Consider the following 17,215-nt stretch of genomic DNA (forward strand, 5'->3'; position numbering starts at 1 on the left):
CAGTAGCAGATTCAGTTCCCGGGTTTCTGACCGACGTCGTGCAGTCGGAGTTCGTAAGGTTAGCAACGTCCATATCCAGACGACAAGCGTACTAGACCACGAAATGAAAACGGCACAAACAAACGCAGACTAAACTAGTCGATCAGCGGCTACGAGGAAAAACTACACAATGAAATCTGCGCAATTCGACGTGAATGCTGGAGAAGAAAGTCCAAGAGGAACAGAGTCGTTGCTGTCTCGAATTTCGTTTCCCTGACAACTGTGCACCATCCTGGGCAAGTTCTGAATTAATGTCTTTCTGGGTTCAGCAACGGAGTTTAAAAGGGTTTGTTTCCTAGTCGGGTCTGGAGTCGGTCATTATCGTATTCGAGGTCCTTGTGGCGAAATGTCACATCGACGGAAACACAATGAGAAATCGTAGAGTCGCAGCGGCAAGGTTGTGATGACTACGATGTCTAGGGGAGCAGGGATGTGTTTCGCGGATTATGTTGCGATGCCTCCTAGGGACTAATTCCGTCAGCCACGGGAATTAGAAAAGGTACCCGCTGTAGCATAAATATATATAGAGGAGATTGAGGTCTAATGTAAAACTCTCTTTATTACTTTAATACTATTTATATCTTGGTAAATTTGTAAAAATCCCGCAGAAATCTTTAAATTTTACAATGTCTTTGAAATAACGTCCATAGTCTGGAAAAGCTTGGGTTCCATCTGTCGCTGGCCGACTAGTTGAAGAGCAACAGGGAACCCGTCCAAGCGCTCGCGAACACCCTTTTTCCAGGTAGTCTGAACGCGCTCGTCCATGTTGTTCAAAGGCGGCGGCATTTCCTTGTCGTCTTTTGACATGTCAATTTTGCCAGCCTGAAAAATCAATCCAGGGTAATCTAGGTTGTTCCATGTACGGGAGAAGTGCGAACGGATCATGTATCCTTCGGGGCGTGGCGGGAACGATTGAATGGGAAGCAAAAGCGCATCGACAGGTCTACCTGTTTTCGTCTTTTTTGACGTATCTTCCCAATATTGTAGCCAGGCGCGTTGCAATTCTGCACGCGCTGAACAATAAGCGTAGAAATCCGAGATGCCGCGTTTGACATCAGGATATAATCCGCCATTCTGATTCGCAACAGTAAGAGGCTCTCCAGTGATAGCTAATTGAGAGAGCAAAAAGGCGCCTCCATCCACTTTAAAATGGTCCACAGCATTGTCTGATATTTCATCGCCTTTGAATAGTTCCAACTCGATAATATCATGGCCAGCAGCTTTGAGCTTTTCGACGGTTTCATCTAGAACTCGAGCAATAGGAGGTAGCGTCTGCACTTCAGTATCGAAACGAATAACTCCGATAGAAAGAGGCCCATCAACTGGCTTTGGGACAATCCAGGGCATATACTGACATGACGGATCGTAAAGCCATGGCTCCGCCTCGGCAACAACTCGCATAAGCATTTCCAAATCACGATAAGAAACTGCCATGGGAGCATTCACGCAAAGAATTCCTGCAGTTTCCGCGCCAGGCTCAAGATATCCTTTCATATTATGGTAAGGAATACGACCAGACGAGGGCTTGATACTGTAGATACCGTGAGTGTATGCTGGCACGCGGATACTTCCGCCAACATCGGTGCCGATTCCTAGAAGGGACCCGCGCATCTTGATGAGGGCTGCAAGACCACCAGATGATCCAGAAGCAGTGATATCTTTATGAATCGGATTCCGAGTGATGCCAAAGACGTTGTTATCTGTATCCGGAACCATCATACTCTGTGGAACGTTCGTTTTGACATACATAACAGCACCGAGTTTCAACAAGATGTCGACAATAACGCTGTTTTCCTTCTCTGGCTGGAAGGCATAGGCGGCAATACCTACAATCGAATCCTCGCCGGCCACATTGACAGAGTCCTTCAAAGAAATCGGCAATCCATGAAGAGGACCAACCGTCTTCCCAGTTCGCTGAAATTCTTCGTCAAGCCATTTCGCACGCTCCATCGCTTTCTCAAAAAACACTTCCGTAAAGACGTTCAGACATTGGTGTGCAATCGTAGCCCGTTTGCAAAAGGCAGTGCAAACTTCGACAGAAGTAAAAGTTCCTTTAGCAATCTCGGCTAAGAGTCCTACAGAATCGTAATTTCCAGTAATTTCAAGCTCGCGTGCCGTTAATAATCCGCAAGTCTCGGGGACTTTGGTCAGATTAACCTGGTCCAGGTCGACCGAAATAGTCCATTCTTTAGGGATCTTTGCGTCTCGAGCAGCTAATTTCGCTTTGACAAGCTCTTTATAAGGCTTTTCAGTGACAGGAAAAACAACAGGCTTCATTGTGAAGAAACTAAATTGATATGGTCAAATCTATCGGCAATTGAAACTATGAAACATTATAGTATACAAGCAGATGAGTGGCCGAAATGTCGGAAAAACGTGTATGCGGCGATTAGGAATTGAGTTTTTGCTGATGCTGCTTTCAAGGGAAGGGGCTTACTGTAGTCATTATGACTCGTTATCGGCAACCGTAATCCGATAAGATTTGCGAGAGCGTATAGTTTATTGGTTTAAATTGATATATTTAAATGCAAAATAGTTACGTCAAAATTTCTTTCACAAATTCCGAAATTTGAGTCAGCCATTGTTGAGGATGTGTGATGAATGCGAAATGGTTGCCTTCGTCGTCAAGAACTTTGACATGTTTACAACCCATTTTCCGTGCTTCATCAAAAGCCGCGACAAGATAACCCGCAGTCTTTCCGTTTCTACAAACGCCAATGGGAACATCCGTTTGCGTTAATGCAGACAATGTGAATGAACTCTGACTTACTGGATTCGGAGCAAGACCCCAGTAAAATCCATGTCTTACCATGTGCGGCTCAGATGTTTTTTCTAGGAACTCAGACGAAAGAGTATGGTGAAGAATAGAAGATGGTTCATCAGATCCCGGCTCGTACACACCTGACACCCACTCGGCAAACTTAGCCGCTAAAAGAGAATTATCGGACGATTTCAAAGACGAGCCCATAGCAGCTAGATAATCTTTAGTCAAAGGAATCCCAAACGCGCTCCCGGGTGGCTCGTATAGCACAATACAGGAAATCTTCGACAATACTGCAGCTCGCTGGTTGCGAGGAAGATAATCCGGCGCAGCAATTGCGAGGGTCAGATATGTGCCCTTTGACCAGCCAAGAATGATAGGTTTTCTGGGCAAACTGAGGGTACTGAGAATGTAGTCTATAAAATCTAATAGATCTTGTACAAATAAAAACGTCTGAGCCAGGGAGTCTCCAGGACTTAGTGCAGCTTGAGCATCGGTGAGGGAAGTCGAGTGTGCGTATCCGCGCTGGTTATACGATATCAAACGTACTCCAAGCGAATCGGCAAAGGGGAACAATGGAGTGAATGCGTTTCCATTATAGGATACTCCGTGGCAGAAAATAATGGTATCGTAAATCGGTACGGATGGAGTTCCAGAGTCATAGTAAGCCAGACAGACGCCCGAAGGAAGAAGTGCGGTCTGCATTAGAATACTTTCACTACCTCGGCCGAGAGGAAATATCATCAGATAGAAATTCTGGTATTTTGGGTATTTATATTTCAAGTCTGCATATGCGATCTGCAGACCACCAAATTCCCCTGCAACGTGGGGATCCGAAGCAGGGGATCTTATAGCTAAGTGGGGTAAATCGACAACACGATCGATTAGTTCATTTGAGAAAGAAGTAATAGACACTTGTTTTTACACGTCAGTGTGACCGTATAAGGTGTTTATACCTAAAGTTTCTCGAGGGGTTAAAGACAGCTTGATGTTGTCCCAACAGAGGACTTAAGCTGAGAGCTCAGCGGAATATGAAGGAGATTGGAGGGATTTACGGTCGCCTCGCTGGATTATTCTCTATATGTAATTTTACGAGCCTGCGCTTACCAATAACGTCAAACCATGTTATTTGATAGCCGGGATCTTCTGGGTTTGGTATTTGTAGCGCTTGATCAATTGGGACCAATGATTATATCCAGCTTGGCTGAGAAGGACCATGACGTTGGTAATTAGACACTCAAAAGCAGAATGTCAACATAACCAAAGGGACGAGATCACGAGAGCGCCGTGTCGAGTCGACACCAAGACAAGTCAACAATCTAGACCTTTGGAGTACAGGCAACCAGCACGGTCAAAGTTCTGATAAACGCGCAGACAGCATGCAGAGCGTTGTAAGGCTATCAGAAGGTGTGAAATTGGATTAGTGGATTCCTCGCTCGGATTTGGAAGTTTATTCGTACGGGGTTGGAGCTGCAGTTTTGGCGCCAACGCTTATGCGGCTACGAAGGTCTGCTGTTGTGTCATTCGAGTTGTACGTGAGCGTAAATGTGCATGATTGTGTAATAAATGGTATTATTTATATTTACTAACATCTTATACGGGCTTATACACCAAATTTATCTGCATGTACATATTTTTCAACTTAGTTACCTTCTGTAATAGCCGGAACAGTGCTATCTTGGCATGAACGCTATCAATTCTGGACCTGACAAAGGAAGTCCCGTCCAAACAGATGATGTCCCGACTGGCCGATTGACTGACCGACAAGCTCGGTAGAATCCGCATATCGTCCAGATCTACGCTAAATATGGTATCAATTGACAACATCATTTTCAACGAGTTGGTCAAAGTTACCAATCAGAACACATATCTGCAACCATCGAACAACACTCTCTGTCGTATCATGATCATCTGATAAGACATCATTTCGAACAACGGTTATCAGATGCAATTGATGACATAAGGGCTAGGGTATAGATTAATATATCAGGGACAGTCGACCTGTTTCGGGGATGAATATCGGGTTATTTAAATGCTCAAGCACACGATGAAGTATAGTATAATACTCGTCTAAATTAAAAAAAAAGAAAATGCATTATTACTCTGTTACAGTGTATAAAACATTTTTTAGAGAATAGAAAATAGAAATCAAAGTAAAAATGACTCTAAAGAAGACTAAAATTATCAAGCAGGCTTCATATCTTAAGCCAAGAAAAATCCAACAATTGCTGCAATTGGAGCAAGAATCGTGGAACCGACAACAACAGCATTGACAGCCGCAGCTGCACTGGACGAGCTGGCTTCAGTCGAAGTGGAGTCAGCAGCAGAAGAAGCAGCAGATGAGGCAGCAAAGCTAGAAGTAGCAACCATGGAAGAAGAAGCATGAGCATGAGACGAACTTGCAGCAGTCTCAGAAGCTGAGGCAGCGGCTGCAGCGCTCAGAGAAGCATAGTAAGAAGAGTAGGTCACATTGAAGCAAGGAATTTCGGAAAGATTGAAAGAAGAAGTGGACACGAAAGTGATATCGGCACAAGCATACAGAGTAGTGTTCTTGTCATCCTCAACACCTGTGTAGATAATCTCAATGGTAGCATTGGAACCAGCTTGAGCATCAGATGTCTGATCGGGAACATAATAGCACATATGGCCAGCTTCAAGAGCTGAAATCTCATTAGGCAGAAGATCAGAAAACTGATTCACAGATGTAGGATTTCCTGAACCGTAGTAGATGTTGACATCAATATTCCAGGTATCATTCTGCATCACGAGCGCAACAGCTCCGTCGGTGAGAGGGAATTCCGTACGCGTAGTCGCGCCGATAGGACTTCCACATGGAGAGTTTTGGTCGTAATCGTCACTCCATTCACGATCGGAAGGCCACAAAAAGGCCATGGGTCCCATTTCCTGGGCACCAGCTTCGCCATGAGCTTGAGCAGCAACAAGGCCAGCGGCAGAGCCGAGCAGAAGAAGAGAACGAGCGAATGAAAGCTGCATCTTTGAAGTTATAGAATAATAGACTAGCGAGAGAACAATTAGGAGATTATTGATAATATGTTGCAAAACGATAAAACAGAAAATTGGAGAGCAACAGGCGTAGCCCTACATTTAAGGAAATCGCTGACAGACTTGCTACTCAGTGACAAGGGCATGGATAAGACCGGGCAGTCGATGCCGAGCCAGTGCAGGCAAAGTCGAATTCTGTGCAGACCGAGTGGGGTATCGCGGGAAATACGATTATTAGTTTTAGTTCTAGCCACCTCTGGCCACAGCTAAACTCAGTCAAGGTCAAACATTGCCCGGCAGCAAATGGATAGTCTCCGCCAAGCTTGAGGGCAATTGGTTGTTGTATGAGTCGAGTTTGAACAGGAACTGCCGATGACTGGATGACCCTTTGCTGAGTACGCAGCGTTTAACAGTCCTATGGTCGATCTAGACAACACCAAGAGCAACACCAAGAACGGCTAACTCAACAGAATCAGATTCGCAAACTGGTCAGTCTGTCTAGTCCCTCTGTCTTTCCGCATTCTTTTACACCTCTGTCACTTTTCTTCTTCTCTGCAGTCTGCTGCGGACTGTCGTTCGCCGAAGTTTCAGCCGTTCCTCGCTTTAATTCACGACCTTTCCTACAGCCATCACCATCGCTACGTCTCTCACATCGACCATCAGATAAACTAAACTTAAATTTACACTTCTCGACCGACAACGACGCTCGGCAGACCAACTCCTATTTTAAGGCGGAAACTTCCGTCGTTTTCTACAGACCGTACATTAATCAATCCACTCATACGATTCAAAACTTAACGAAAATATATGCTGTGATGCCGTCAGACGGAAGCGCAGCAGATTATACGATCTCGGCGTCAAGCGGAACCCAGCTCTTGTCAACCCTAGTTCCGCTCATGTCCGTTATGCTGGCTTCCAAGACGGATCTTTATTTATCTGATCGCTAGGACTGAATCTGCCCAGTCGCCTCACTCATTATTTTCTCTCACTGGCAATTTTCGCCCGCTCTGGACCCCGGAATAAGTGGCCACAACTCCGCCAAATCTCGAGCCAGACCTTAGCCATTCATGTGTCGAGCCGTGCCCAGGTGTCGCAATCTGCGCCGCACTCAGGTCCAGTCGACACACGACCGGCGGCTCTTGTTCGTGGTTCGCCCAGCTGCCAGGAAATGGCCCATAGAAACTTGCTTCTGTTTCTGCTTGCTGTTGTTGCTCCACACCACCACTAATTACTATGCGCACTCAATTACCGGGAATTCGGTCAACTACAGCGACTATGCTGCTCTGGAACTTTGTTCGACAAACCCGCCTCCTCACTCGTCCCGTTTTCGATTTAGATCTCGTTCTCTCAAGTCAAATTCACTACCATATTAACTGGTTATGCGCACTTGCCTGCATCACCTGCCCTAATCAGCTCTCTCAGTCCTCTTACCTACAAAGTTTTTATACTCTTCTGATTCGCACTTGCTACGAACGATCGCTGTCCTTACAGCTTTCACTTCTTACTCGCACTTTCTCATGATCATGGCTTCGCTTTCAAAGCTTCTCCCCGCCCTAGCATTGGCTTCTTTGACACTGGTATCCTCTACGTTGGCTATCGGTAATACGACTATTGTCACTCTCGATCCATGGACTACCACAATCTCGGGGAATGTCACCACTATAACCCCGAAGGTCTACGCTGGTGTCACAGTCTCTCCTTCGCCGACCTCAACCACTTCTGCCTCAACGACCTCGTGGGTATCTCTGGACGGCTCCGGAAACCCATATAACATGATTGCTACCGTAACCGGTTCGACTACTTCGTCTCCATCGCCGACCCCATCTTCTTCTGACTCACTGTTTCTTCAAGAAGATGCTCCTGTTCTAGGCTGTTGGGAGTCTCGGCTGCCTTCAAATGAAACAAGCACCGGGGAGACATTGTATGGTATTCCCTTCTGTACCCCGCTAAATGCCACTGAAGTCCTTGTTGGTGAAACCTATTTCGTCACTTGGGATCCCACTTGGTTTGGTGGTTCCGTTGATGACATTGTTTCCGTTAAACTTCAGGGCCGATCTTTGCCTACCAACGAGAACGACGACGAAATATTCGAGACGGATCTAATAGAGAATGCTTACGGCTTCTATCCTCTAACTATCAATGAATCTTTCACCCAGTATTCGACTCAGGGCTATTTTTTTCTTAACATCATTCCTGCCCTCATCCCCTCAAACACAAACGCTACTCATGTTGGCACTCAGCATGGTCCAATCCTTCGTGCCATCGGCTCGACCTCAGACGCGATGTACCCTATAAATCGCGTTCCTTCCGATAATGTTCCTACTACTTCTAGCTCGGCTACTGCATCTGCAACTGCATCTGCAACCACCACCTCCACTCCTAAAAATGACAGTTCGTCCGGAAGCTCGGGTGGGTTATCTAAAGGCGGTAAAATTGCTGTTGGGGTCGCGGTTCCATGCGGTGTGATTCTAATTGCTGCCATTGTCCTCTTGTTTTATCGTCAGCGTCAGCACAATGAGCTTGCCAAAAAGGTCTTTGGAAGTGCCGGTTATGCAACTGGTCAATCACGCACAGCCCGTACTCGAACCTCGCCAAACATCGAGCTTGGTGACTTAGGCTCCACTCCGGCACATGAAACGAAGTAGTCCTGTTCCAGCGGCGCTTTTGTCTTTATATTCTTTTATGTCTATTGCTTCTTATTAAATCGCTAGAACATCTTCAACTATACGGTTTAATCCTGTTGTAACTTCATCAACTCTATCATTCCTAATAGATTCCTAATCTTTAAACTCCTTAACTCACATCTTTCGACACAGGTAGAGAACAACTTATATTTTACGGAACCTTACTCAATTGTCGCTAAATAGATATTTATACCCTAACCCAATATAATTCATTACATTTCCGTTTTTAGTATCATATTCCAATATACAAGGGTATTGTAATAACTGTATATTGTACTCATCATAGTAATCATAGATACATCGAACATTGTGGTTAATTGAGTAATGTTTACTACACATCGATAGTCTGTCCATATTTCGTCTGCTTCTTTGCTATGCCTAGCAAATGTGACAGTGCAAGCACCTCGCTGACTGTATCCATTCGACGAATACTAATCTGATCATCTTGCTGCAACTTGTAAAAATGCGTCCGCTCCCCAGCACTAGAAACAAAGTTATGGTCCCTTGCCATCTCTTCTAGCACATACTCCAGCTTGAACTCAACATTTGAAAATACAGTGGCATGTTCAAGCGCAAAGTTCCGGTGTGTCAGCCATGCAATGTAAATAATATGCTCTTCCGAGCCAAAATACCTTGCCCAATACCATTCTGCTAGAGCCAATGAATATTCGCTGGGATTATGATGATAATTATAATGATAAGGATAGTTGATTGTGCCAAGGGTCTTGTCCTCTGCGTCCTTAGACTCTTCAAACTCACGCGCTTCAGGTACAGGCATATCAGCATACTCCTTGACATCTTCTCTCAATAGCAGGCGTGAAATAGACGCTCGATGGCGTGCAGTCCGGAAATGCGAGAGCGCATCCCGTGCGGTGTTCAAGGTTTTAGATGTGCAGTTAGGCAGTATACAGCGCTTAGAGCCAATATCTTGAGTCTGTGTTGCTGGCTTGCGTCTAGAATTCGACGCATGAGCTACAGATTTGCGTTTTGCATTCGACTTTTCGCCTGTACATCTCTTGACAGAAATACTTTGCCTCTTTTCTTCTGAAACATTAGTATGTATTTGCTGGAGCTCGCTGAAATCAAGTATCGGATGCGGAAGAGCATCAAGGAGCAAGCTATTCCCGTCAATGTCAGATGATTCTTCAATCTCTGATAGTTCACAGTCTGATAAACCTGACTCTTCTTCAATTGAATTCAAATGCATTGACGGATTCAGTTGCAGATTTGAGGGTATTTCACTTCTAGACATCGTAGTCCAAACAATATCGCGGTCTCTAACCGTTCCTCTCTCAACCTGAATAGAGGAGTAGACTTGAGCATCATCTTCATCTGGGGTTTTTAAAGTAAACGGTGGTGCCTCAGGAAGTGGAGGCGGGGAAGAGGTTCTCACTTCTTGGCTCAGATTGATCAGAGAAATATTGTCTTCTGACAGAGGTGACATTCTGTTAGACCGGTCTGACAGTGCTCGTGCTGCAAATAGTGCTGCCGACATTTCTTTGCGAGCCTCGTTTTTTATTCTAACATTGTTCAGTGTATCTTTTGTGGTATATTTTTCGCTTTTAATTTTCTTCTTTCGGCTTGATCTCCGAGTTTGTGCCATAATCAGCTGAACGGAACACTAATTGTTAGGTGGGCTAGAAACTCTAGTGTCGGCAAAAACAAGAAACAAGTAGGTCAAAATACGCTTTAGTTTACCAAATTTGTCGAATTAGAGGTATGAGATTTTGGATTGTAACAGACTAGAAGGTTAGAACATAGTCTCCTGTGGAATGAGGTGCAAACATTGATTCGGTACTAACACGCGGACAGATTGAGTCCGGTGGAAGTAAGTCTCTGAGCAACGTCAAATAAAGTGCAAAAGTATAGATCCAAGCTTCTCAAGGTAGACCAACTTTAACTCGTCAATATTCGAGATAGTAACTGTTTGATGGAAATACAAGATTAACATCTCCAGAATGGGAAATACATATGAAGTAGCTTAGCACGCAGTGCTCTACTAAATATGGGTACACTTTGAAAAGTCCCAATGACGATCGACCGCTCTCGAGCGATGGAGAAAGTTTCCAATTCACTTGCAAAGAGTTGAAAGTTTACAGCTCGTTCAAACTAAAACCGTATTGAGTTCTTGCCTTCTTGGACAGCAAGGTCGTCTGCAGTCCGGATAATAAGCATGTCTGCGCTATGGGCCATTGAGAATCAGTGGCTTGAGCCCATTCGTCCACAGGGGGTCACTATATTTATACTCTGCTCGACAAAGGAAATCGAGTCCACGGCAGTAAGCCCAAATACTTGTTTTCTTGAAATATTTTCAATAGAGAAGGTCTGCTTAGCGGACTAACTGTGCTTTGTTGATCCTCATATACGTAAGATGATTCTGATCAACTCTTTGGGATAGTGCTTGTAGTTGATTTAATCCATCTACTGACGAGTGTAATCAATATCCTCAATACGATTATCTGATCTAGTGTCAATCGCAAAAGGGTGCTGTCTAGACTTGTGTGCATGCCTCGGTTGTACGTCATCAGATATACTATTTTACGCTAAGTCCGAGAGCAGCATTTCCATCTTCTCTCAAATCATCAATGTAACATTTCGAGAAGCTAATTTTTGGTTGTCCACTCAGTATCACTGCGTGCCATAACTAGAATTCCTTATGTGTAGTTTGTAGTTCTCTATCTCACTTGAAGGCTCGTTTTGAGAAATACAGCTTGCAAACTCTCTGTTCAAGAGCCGGAGATAATGAAAGTTGAACAAGACAGCGAACAAAATTCATGTGGTACAATTTCTCTACGGGCTTGCGCAAAACTATTCTGAGACGCGTCTTTCCAGCTAGCCATAGACAGATTGTTTTACCCTTGCTAGTTTCCACGATTGCCGAAATAAGTTAACTAAGTCCCCTGGCTTTCGAACTTCTGTGCTGCCCCGTAGGTGCAAGAGTGTTTGAAGCCTGACTGACCAACGCTCCCAACAGCTTCTCTCCAGTCTTGGTATTCAACTTTGAGCTTTATTGGGCCGAGCACCCTCGTGGTCTAAATCGATAATAATTCTGTCGTCACTAATTTTTGCAGTCGATATTCGTTCAAATATTGGTAGGCTAAGGTATTCTGAGCCCTCACTTGCCCATATTGGCCTGCTCGGTTCCATTGGTTGCAAATGATATAGTGTACTCGTCTGTTCTTGGTCGTTCTCCCTGCTATTCGCAAGATCCGGAGCTATAGTCCCCCCATAGTCGGCTCAATGACCCGGACAATGAATGGTCACAGATCTTTCTCACCTGGTCATTCTTTGGATCAAACGAGTACTGATCCTCATGTATCTGCAGAATGTTCAAATGTCAATGCAGATGAATCTCACCACAGCCATTCCGACCAAAATACAGAATTCGAATCGGAATCTGCTTCTCATTCCACTAAGCCTGTTCGAAAACGTCGACGCATTCCGGTCGTTTGCGCAGTTTGCAGACAGAGAAAGTTAAAAGTATATCTTTGGCCTTATTTTATTATTCGTAATTTGCCAACTAACTAAATTTTGTTTTCAGTGTGATCGAAACCAGCCTTGTTCTGCTTGCGTTGCCCATGATACTGTGTTTCTATGTAAATATGCTGTGAAACCATGGACCAGAGATTCGACTCTTGTATCAGATTCACCTTCCAAACCACCAAGTCTACAGCCTATCATTCCTCGCCCTCTACAATCGCTCGGAGCTCAGACTAAAAATCTGGCTTCGATTAACCCTCCAACAAGTATATCACCAAAGTATACACTATCGTTTCCAAAGGAAATCAATTCGACTTTAGTACAACAACAACAACAACAACAACAACAACAACAGGACCCTCCAGAATATGGTGATCTTCAATCTCGCCTTTCCCGTGTTGAGTCACTTCTTGAACGTCTTGCTCAAGTTGGTCTAACAGTAAATATTGAAGGTCTCAAAAATAGTCAAAGTCTTGCAACCGCGCCCATATCTTTGTCGAGCGGTGCTTCTTCTATCTTATCACAAGCTTCTGGTGAGCAGCCAAATAGCATGCCACTAGCACAGTCGTCTGCTCCAACTATGAGTTTGATTCCTCTGAACCAGATTCCCTCGGCTCAACCGGGCATTCCACAGACTTCAATCATCTCTTCTTTAGAACCTCAGACAGTCTCATCGACGGTACAGCATGCACCACCTGTGCCACTCTCGGCTATGGACATGCGTGTTCTGCACCCAGAAATGAGTATCAGGAAAAATCGCGTCACCTATTTTGGTCCGCTCTCTTCCGTGGTTGCACTGCGTGAAGATGAATTTGTGAAACAATTTCTGGATCGAGTAGATCGTGAAAAAAAGATAATTGTTCGCAAAGGCCTAGAGTCGCGTATTCTTTCAAATGGGTTTGGATTAGGAAATGCGGTAGGACCTGAAAAAGGACATTCTTCCCATGACACGTCATTACCAAGAAATATCTCCTACATACCCGAGAGAATGAAAGCATATGTTGAGGACACGTTTGATGTCAAAGCGAATCCGGTCAGATTATTTCCTCGTCTTGAGCATCGACCTATTTGCGAATATTTTATTGACAGATTTTTGGAATCAATTAACTTGATTTTTCCGGTCGTAAATCCTAACGTGTTCAGAGCTGACATGGAGAAATATTGGAAAGCCAAGGAGCTTGCAATACAACAAGGTGCAATCAGGGACAAAAATGGGACGCCGGAAAGGCCATTTTGGACTTCTACTAGAAAAAATGATATGCGAGGAGCTGCATTATTTGCTGTAATGCTCCGTCTGGGAAGATTATCCTTGCCTCCAGACTGGAAGCTCTCGTCTGCAGGATTTGATGATTCTCTGTCTGTCTTGTTTGGCCCTCGATTGCAAGGTTTTGTTTGGGCCTGTTTACGCGAGACTAACTACATGGGAAAGCCTAATTTTATTGTTGCTCAGGTGCTGATATGTATTCGCATACACCAAATCATCGCACCAGAAGATGGTGATGGGGGTGATGGTTCTGATGCGTCAGGATTTGTAGGAATGCTGTGCCAAGTTGGAATCTCCATGGGTCTACATCGGGATCCATCAGTCATCTCAAACACTACAACAGATGTTGCTGATCTGTGGCGTCTGTTATGGGCGGAAATGGTTATTCTTGATACGCATCGTACGCAAGATCTTACGTTACCGTTCATCATTCCCCTCGAATTTTCGGACACTTCATTAGAGTCAGTTCGCGGGTTTGCCCCTACAGTACGAGTATCTGAGCAGTTTGCATTGCCTTTTCTGCAAACTCATATTAAGTGGGCGTTATTAGCCCGTTCGATTCTGGGAAGACTAATCAAACCTGGTTACGTTTTGTCTCTCGATCAATTTAAGAGTTCGCTCAAAGAAATGAATCAATTTGAAGAACAGCATCTATCGTCGTTTCAGTCGCTGATATCTATTTTACGAACTGATGCGACAATGTCAGGGTCACAGGATTCCTATAATTTGGTCCAAAAATTTACAATTCAGATTCTATTTCTGCGTCTTCAGTTATCTCTATTACGGTCTTATGCTCCGCCTGATTTTGATGCTGCAGAGGATTTAAGAAGAGATCGTCTCAGATGCGCTTTGAAGATGCTTGACACTCTTAGCACTTGCATGCGTTATCGCAGATTGTTTAATGGATTTGAGTGGTTTCTGATCCCATTTTCATTACGAAATTTTAGTTTTCCGCTCTCATTAATTGTAAATGCTACTTTGAAGGCATACTATGCTGACCCTTCTAAGGTGATTATCCCTCCGGTTCCTACCGGTTCAGATGGGAGGTGCGACGACTCCAAAGATACTCGGTGGCTCTATCCGGATCTCACATTCCAGTATGATGATTGGCATGTGTGTGATTTACAAAGACTATATCAGGCATTTGTTCAGACGCATTTGTGGATCAAAGAATTTACCGCTACATATTATGGAGCATTCAAACCTCAGAGTACTGTTCATGTGCTAGCTGAATTTCTCAGACATGAAATTGTCGGTAGTGCTGAAAGAAGAAAGCAGACTCGAACTTCACAATCTCAGCCTCTAACATCAGTTCCAAAAGGAGCTCAGCATATAACCGGAAGTTCTATTACCACTCCTCAGGAACCTGGCCTATATGTCCCTTCCATTTACGAGCAAGAGGAAACCCCATTTTCTATTTCTGCTGCGGGTTATCAGCATCTCTCGGCCTATAATCCTCTTGTAGTTGATGAACAACTCATCTTTGGAAATGATTTAGCTTCGAGTTTGGCAATGATGGAAGCCAATGAGTCTATGAATGGTACAATGTTTGGCTGGACATTGGGTCGATTTGATCCAGAGGCGTCAGTTCCTGATAATGGGTTTTCGTTTACTGGATTTGGAGCTGCTAATGAGTATATATAATAAAACTTTTTGGTTTCTAGATTCATGGATAGGAGATTTTGCTATGGCTAATAGGATCTACTAACTGTTGTAATTTAATAATAATTAATACAGTAAATTGAAATTAGATTATGAAATTTACTGGAAATTCCCAACGGATTCTAATATCAGGCCACCCTGAAACTGTCGGTGTATACCTCACAATTCAAACCACTTTATTTTAACTTAACTACAGCTGCTAGTCTTAAGAATTATTAATATGACCACTGTTCTTCAAAATAGAAAGCGTCAGAGATCTGTATCACCAGCTGGATCTGTATTTTCTACTGCGTCGTCATTGCGAGGTATTGGTCCGGGAGGCCTGAAACCGGAAGTCTTGTTTTCAAAAGGATTATTCAATCGAGGTGAGGAATTGGCAAATCAGTTAGCTAATTCAGGGCCTTATAAACACTGTGTCATTCATGAACTTGTATCTGATAAACTTCTACGACGAGTACGACGTGAAATAACTACGCATTTGCATTTCACGCCAAAGGAGACGGATATTTACAAGCTACATCAAACTGGAGATTTATTAAATATTGGGGGCCTTTCGCTGAAAAATCAAAATAAATTAACAGCATTACATGCTCTTCGAGATGCTATGTATTCGATTGAATTCCGGAAACTAATTGAGCAAATTTGTCAGTGCGGGCCTCTATCAGGACGAAAGCAGGATATGAGCATTAATTGCTATGTCAAAGGATCGCATTTATTAACTCATGACGATGTGATTGGTTCTCGAAGAGTATCTTATATATTATATCTTCCTGATCCGGATGATAAGGATTGCAACCTGCGAGATGATCATGGGCGAAATCTAGGCTGGGAGCCTATGTGGGGAGGTGCACTGAGACTCTTTGAAATTGATGCTAAGGGAGCACCTAAAGTCGATTGGAAGCTGTCTATTCCTCCAGCCTGGAATCAGCTAAGCTTTTTTGTTGTGCAGCCCGGAATTTCATTCCATGTAAGTCGATGTTTTTGGTTTCTCAAGAAGTTTTCTCATTTGTGAATAGGATGTCGAAGAAGTTGTGTTTGATAAACCTAGATTGGCCATTTCGGGATGGTTTCATTTGCCCCAGAAGGGAGAGGAGGGATACATTGAAGGATTAGAAGAGAAACAGAATTTGGAAAGTTCTCGGGCAGCACTTGCTGATGCTGAGCGCAATGCTGAACATGGTCTTGAACTGCCTCTTACCAAACTTCATAGTCTTAAACCTTTAGATACTTTGGAGTTGTCTAGCCGTGATTTTGATTATTTGGCTACCATCATCAATGTCAATTATCTTGACCGAATGGCAATGAAAAATTTCAATGAGACATTTGTGGAAGGATCAGTTTTGCAACTTCCCGATTTTCTGCAATCTGAGTTTTCAGAAGCATTAAGAAAGTACATAACCGAAACCGAATTGAAACTTATTCCAGTGACCGCCGAAGCTGTTACAAGGGAGTTTCCGGAATGGACTATCTCCAGACCTCCGCACAAGCATCGATATTTATATGTCGAAGGGGGACAGAATAGGTGTGAGGTCGACAATCTGGTTGCTAAAGTAGCTGATGTTTTCGCATCGCCTGCTTTTAGAAAATGGCTGATAGGAATAACTTCGGTCGAGCCGTTAACTGAGGGGCGTGTTTTGGGACGTCGATTTAGGCCCGGTCAAGATTACACTCTGGCAACTACAAGCTCTGCCTCGCAAGATGAAGGAGACGGTGAGAGAATGATGCTGGAAGCTACCTTGGATTTAACACCAACAAAGGGCTGGCAAGATGGCGAGTTCGGTGGATACGAATTATACATGGATGACGGTTCAGACAATAAAAATAATACTTCTCAGGCTGGAGATGAGAACGATCCTGCAGTGTATTTAAGTGGTGCGTATTCGAAAAGAAAGAAGGAAATCGAGCAACTCAAGGCAGAAGACTCACTTGTTAACGACGAAAATTCTGGGGTAGCAAAGCTCGAGCAAGAGGAAGATTCGGAGGAAAATGAGGACACTGATGAGGAAGAAGCCGATGCAGAACTGGAAGCAGCTGGAGATTCCGTTCTCATCACGAACCAAGCCACTTGGAATACGTTTACTTTGGTATATCGAGATCCAAGCGTTTTAAAATTTGTAAAATATATCAGCAAACTCGCTCCTGGAAGCCGGTGGGACGTTACAGGCGAATGGAAGCCTGGTGAGACTGCCAGCGAATCTTAAAAGGTTTTGTGTAAGTTTAAATAGAACTTGTGTATATACAAACAATTGCATAATTGTATTGCGGGCTAGCGCCGCAATCCAGTATAAAGTATAAAACTGGTTGAAGTGGAAATTTTTTTGT

At 43.9% G+C, this 17,215-nt stretch overlaps 7 protein-coding genes across 7 annotated transcripts; 3 read left to right on the forward strand and 4 right to left on the reverse strand.

The window, feature by feature from the left end:
* Positions 1–580: 580 nt before the first annotated feature.
* On the reverse strand, positions 581–2,433 carry V1516DRAFT_669977 (amidase signature domain-containing protein). Its single transcript, XM_066921270.1, has one exon. The coding sequence runs from the start codon at positions 2,314–2,316 to the stop codon at positions 661–663; it is 1,656 nt and encodes a 551-aa protein (XP_066778553.1). The 5' UTR covers positions 2,317–2,433; the 3' UTR covers positions 581–660.
* A 142-nt stretch (positions 2,434–2,575) lies between these two features.
* V1516DRAFT_621004 (Alpha/Beta hydrolase protein) lies at positions 2,576–3,505 on the reverse strand (the record flags this gene model as incomplete). The annotated part of the gene is made up of 1 exon (XM_066919510.1): positions 2,576–3,505. One exon carries the CDS (start codon positions 3,503–3,505, stop codon positions 2,576–2,578), a length of 930 nt encoding a protein of 309 aa, XP_066778554.1.
* A 1,307-nt stretch (positions 3,506–4,812) lies between these two features.
* V1516DRAFT_699606 (uncharacterized protein) lies at positions 4,813–5,864 on the reverse strand. Its single transcript, XM_066924117.1, has one exon. The coding sequence runs from the start codon at positions 5,792–5,794 to the stop codon at positions 5,003–5,005; it is 792 nt and encodes a 263-aa protein (XP_066778555.1). The 5' UTR covers positions 5,795–5,864; the 3' UTR covers positions 4,813–5,002.
* A 1,089-nt stretch (positions 5,865–6,953) lies between these two features.
* On the forward strand, positions 6,954–8,570 carry V1516DRAFT_669983 (uncharacterized protein). Its single transcript, XM_066921271.1, has one exon. The coding sequence runs from the start codon at positions 7,321–7,323 to the stop codon at positions 8,446–8,448; it is 1,128 nt and encodes a 375-aa protein (XP_066778556.1). The 5' UTR covers positions 6,954–7,320; the 3' UTR covers positions 8,449–8,570.
* Positions 8,571–8,619: 49 nt separating this feature from the next.
* On the reverse strand, positions 8,620–10,427 carry V1516DRAFT_145593 (uncharacterized protein). The gene is made up of 3 exons (XM_066918652.1): positions 10,273–10,427; positions 10,186–10,229; positions 8,620–10,124 (listed from the first exon to the last, which is right to left on the reverse strand). The coding sequence occupies exon 3, from the start codon at positions 10,088–10,090 to the stop codon at positions 8,819–8,821; it is 1,272 nt and encodes a 423-aa protein (XP_066778557.1). The 5' UTR covers positions 10,091–10,124; positions 10,186–10,229; positions 10,273–10,427; the 3' UTR covers positions 8,620–8,818.
* A 1,066-nt stretch (positions 10,428–11,493) lies between these two features.
* On the forward strand, positions 11,494–15,066 carry V1516DRAFT_669987 (uncharacterized protein). The gene is made up of 2 exons (XM_066921272.1): positions 11,494–11,967; positions 12,029–15,066. Exons 1-2 carry the CDS (start codon positions 11,728–11,730, stop codon positions 14,873–14,875), a joined length of 3,087 nt encoding a protein of 1,028 aa, XP_066778558.1. The 5' UTR covers positions 11,494–11,727; the 3' UTR covers positions 14,876–15,066.
* V1516DRAFT_145610 (Oxoglutarate and iron-dependent oxygenase degradation C-term-domain-containing protein) lies at positions 14,993–17,215 on the forward strand. The gene is made up of 2 exons (XM_066918653.1): positions 14,993–15,860; positions 15,910–17,215. Exons 1-2 carry the CDS (start codon positions 15,114–15,116, stop codon positions 17,092–17,094), a joined length of 1,932 nt encoding a protein of 643 aa, XP_066778559.1. The 5' UTR covers positions 14,993–15,113; the 3' UTR covers positions 17,095–17,215.

This window comes from Lipomyces oligophaga (assembly GCF_038497815.1).
Source record: "Lipomyces oligophaga strain CBS 7107 unplaced genomic scaffold V1516scaffold_2, whole genome shotgun sequence".
Classification (NCBI taxonomy): Eukaryota; Fungi; Ascomycota; class Lipomycetes; order Lipomycetales; family Lipomycetaceae; genus Lipomyces; species [Lipomyces] oligophaga.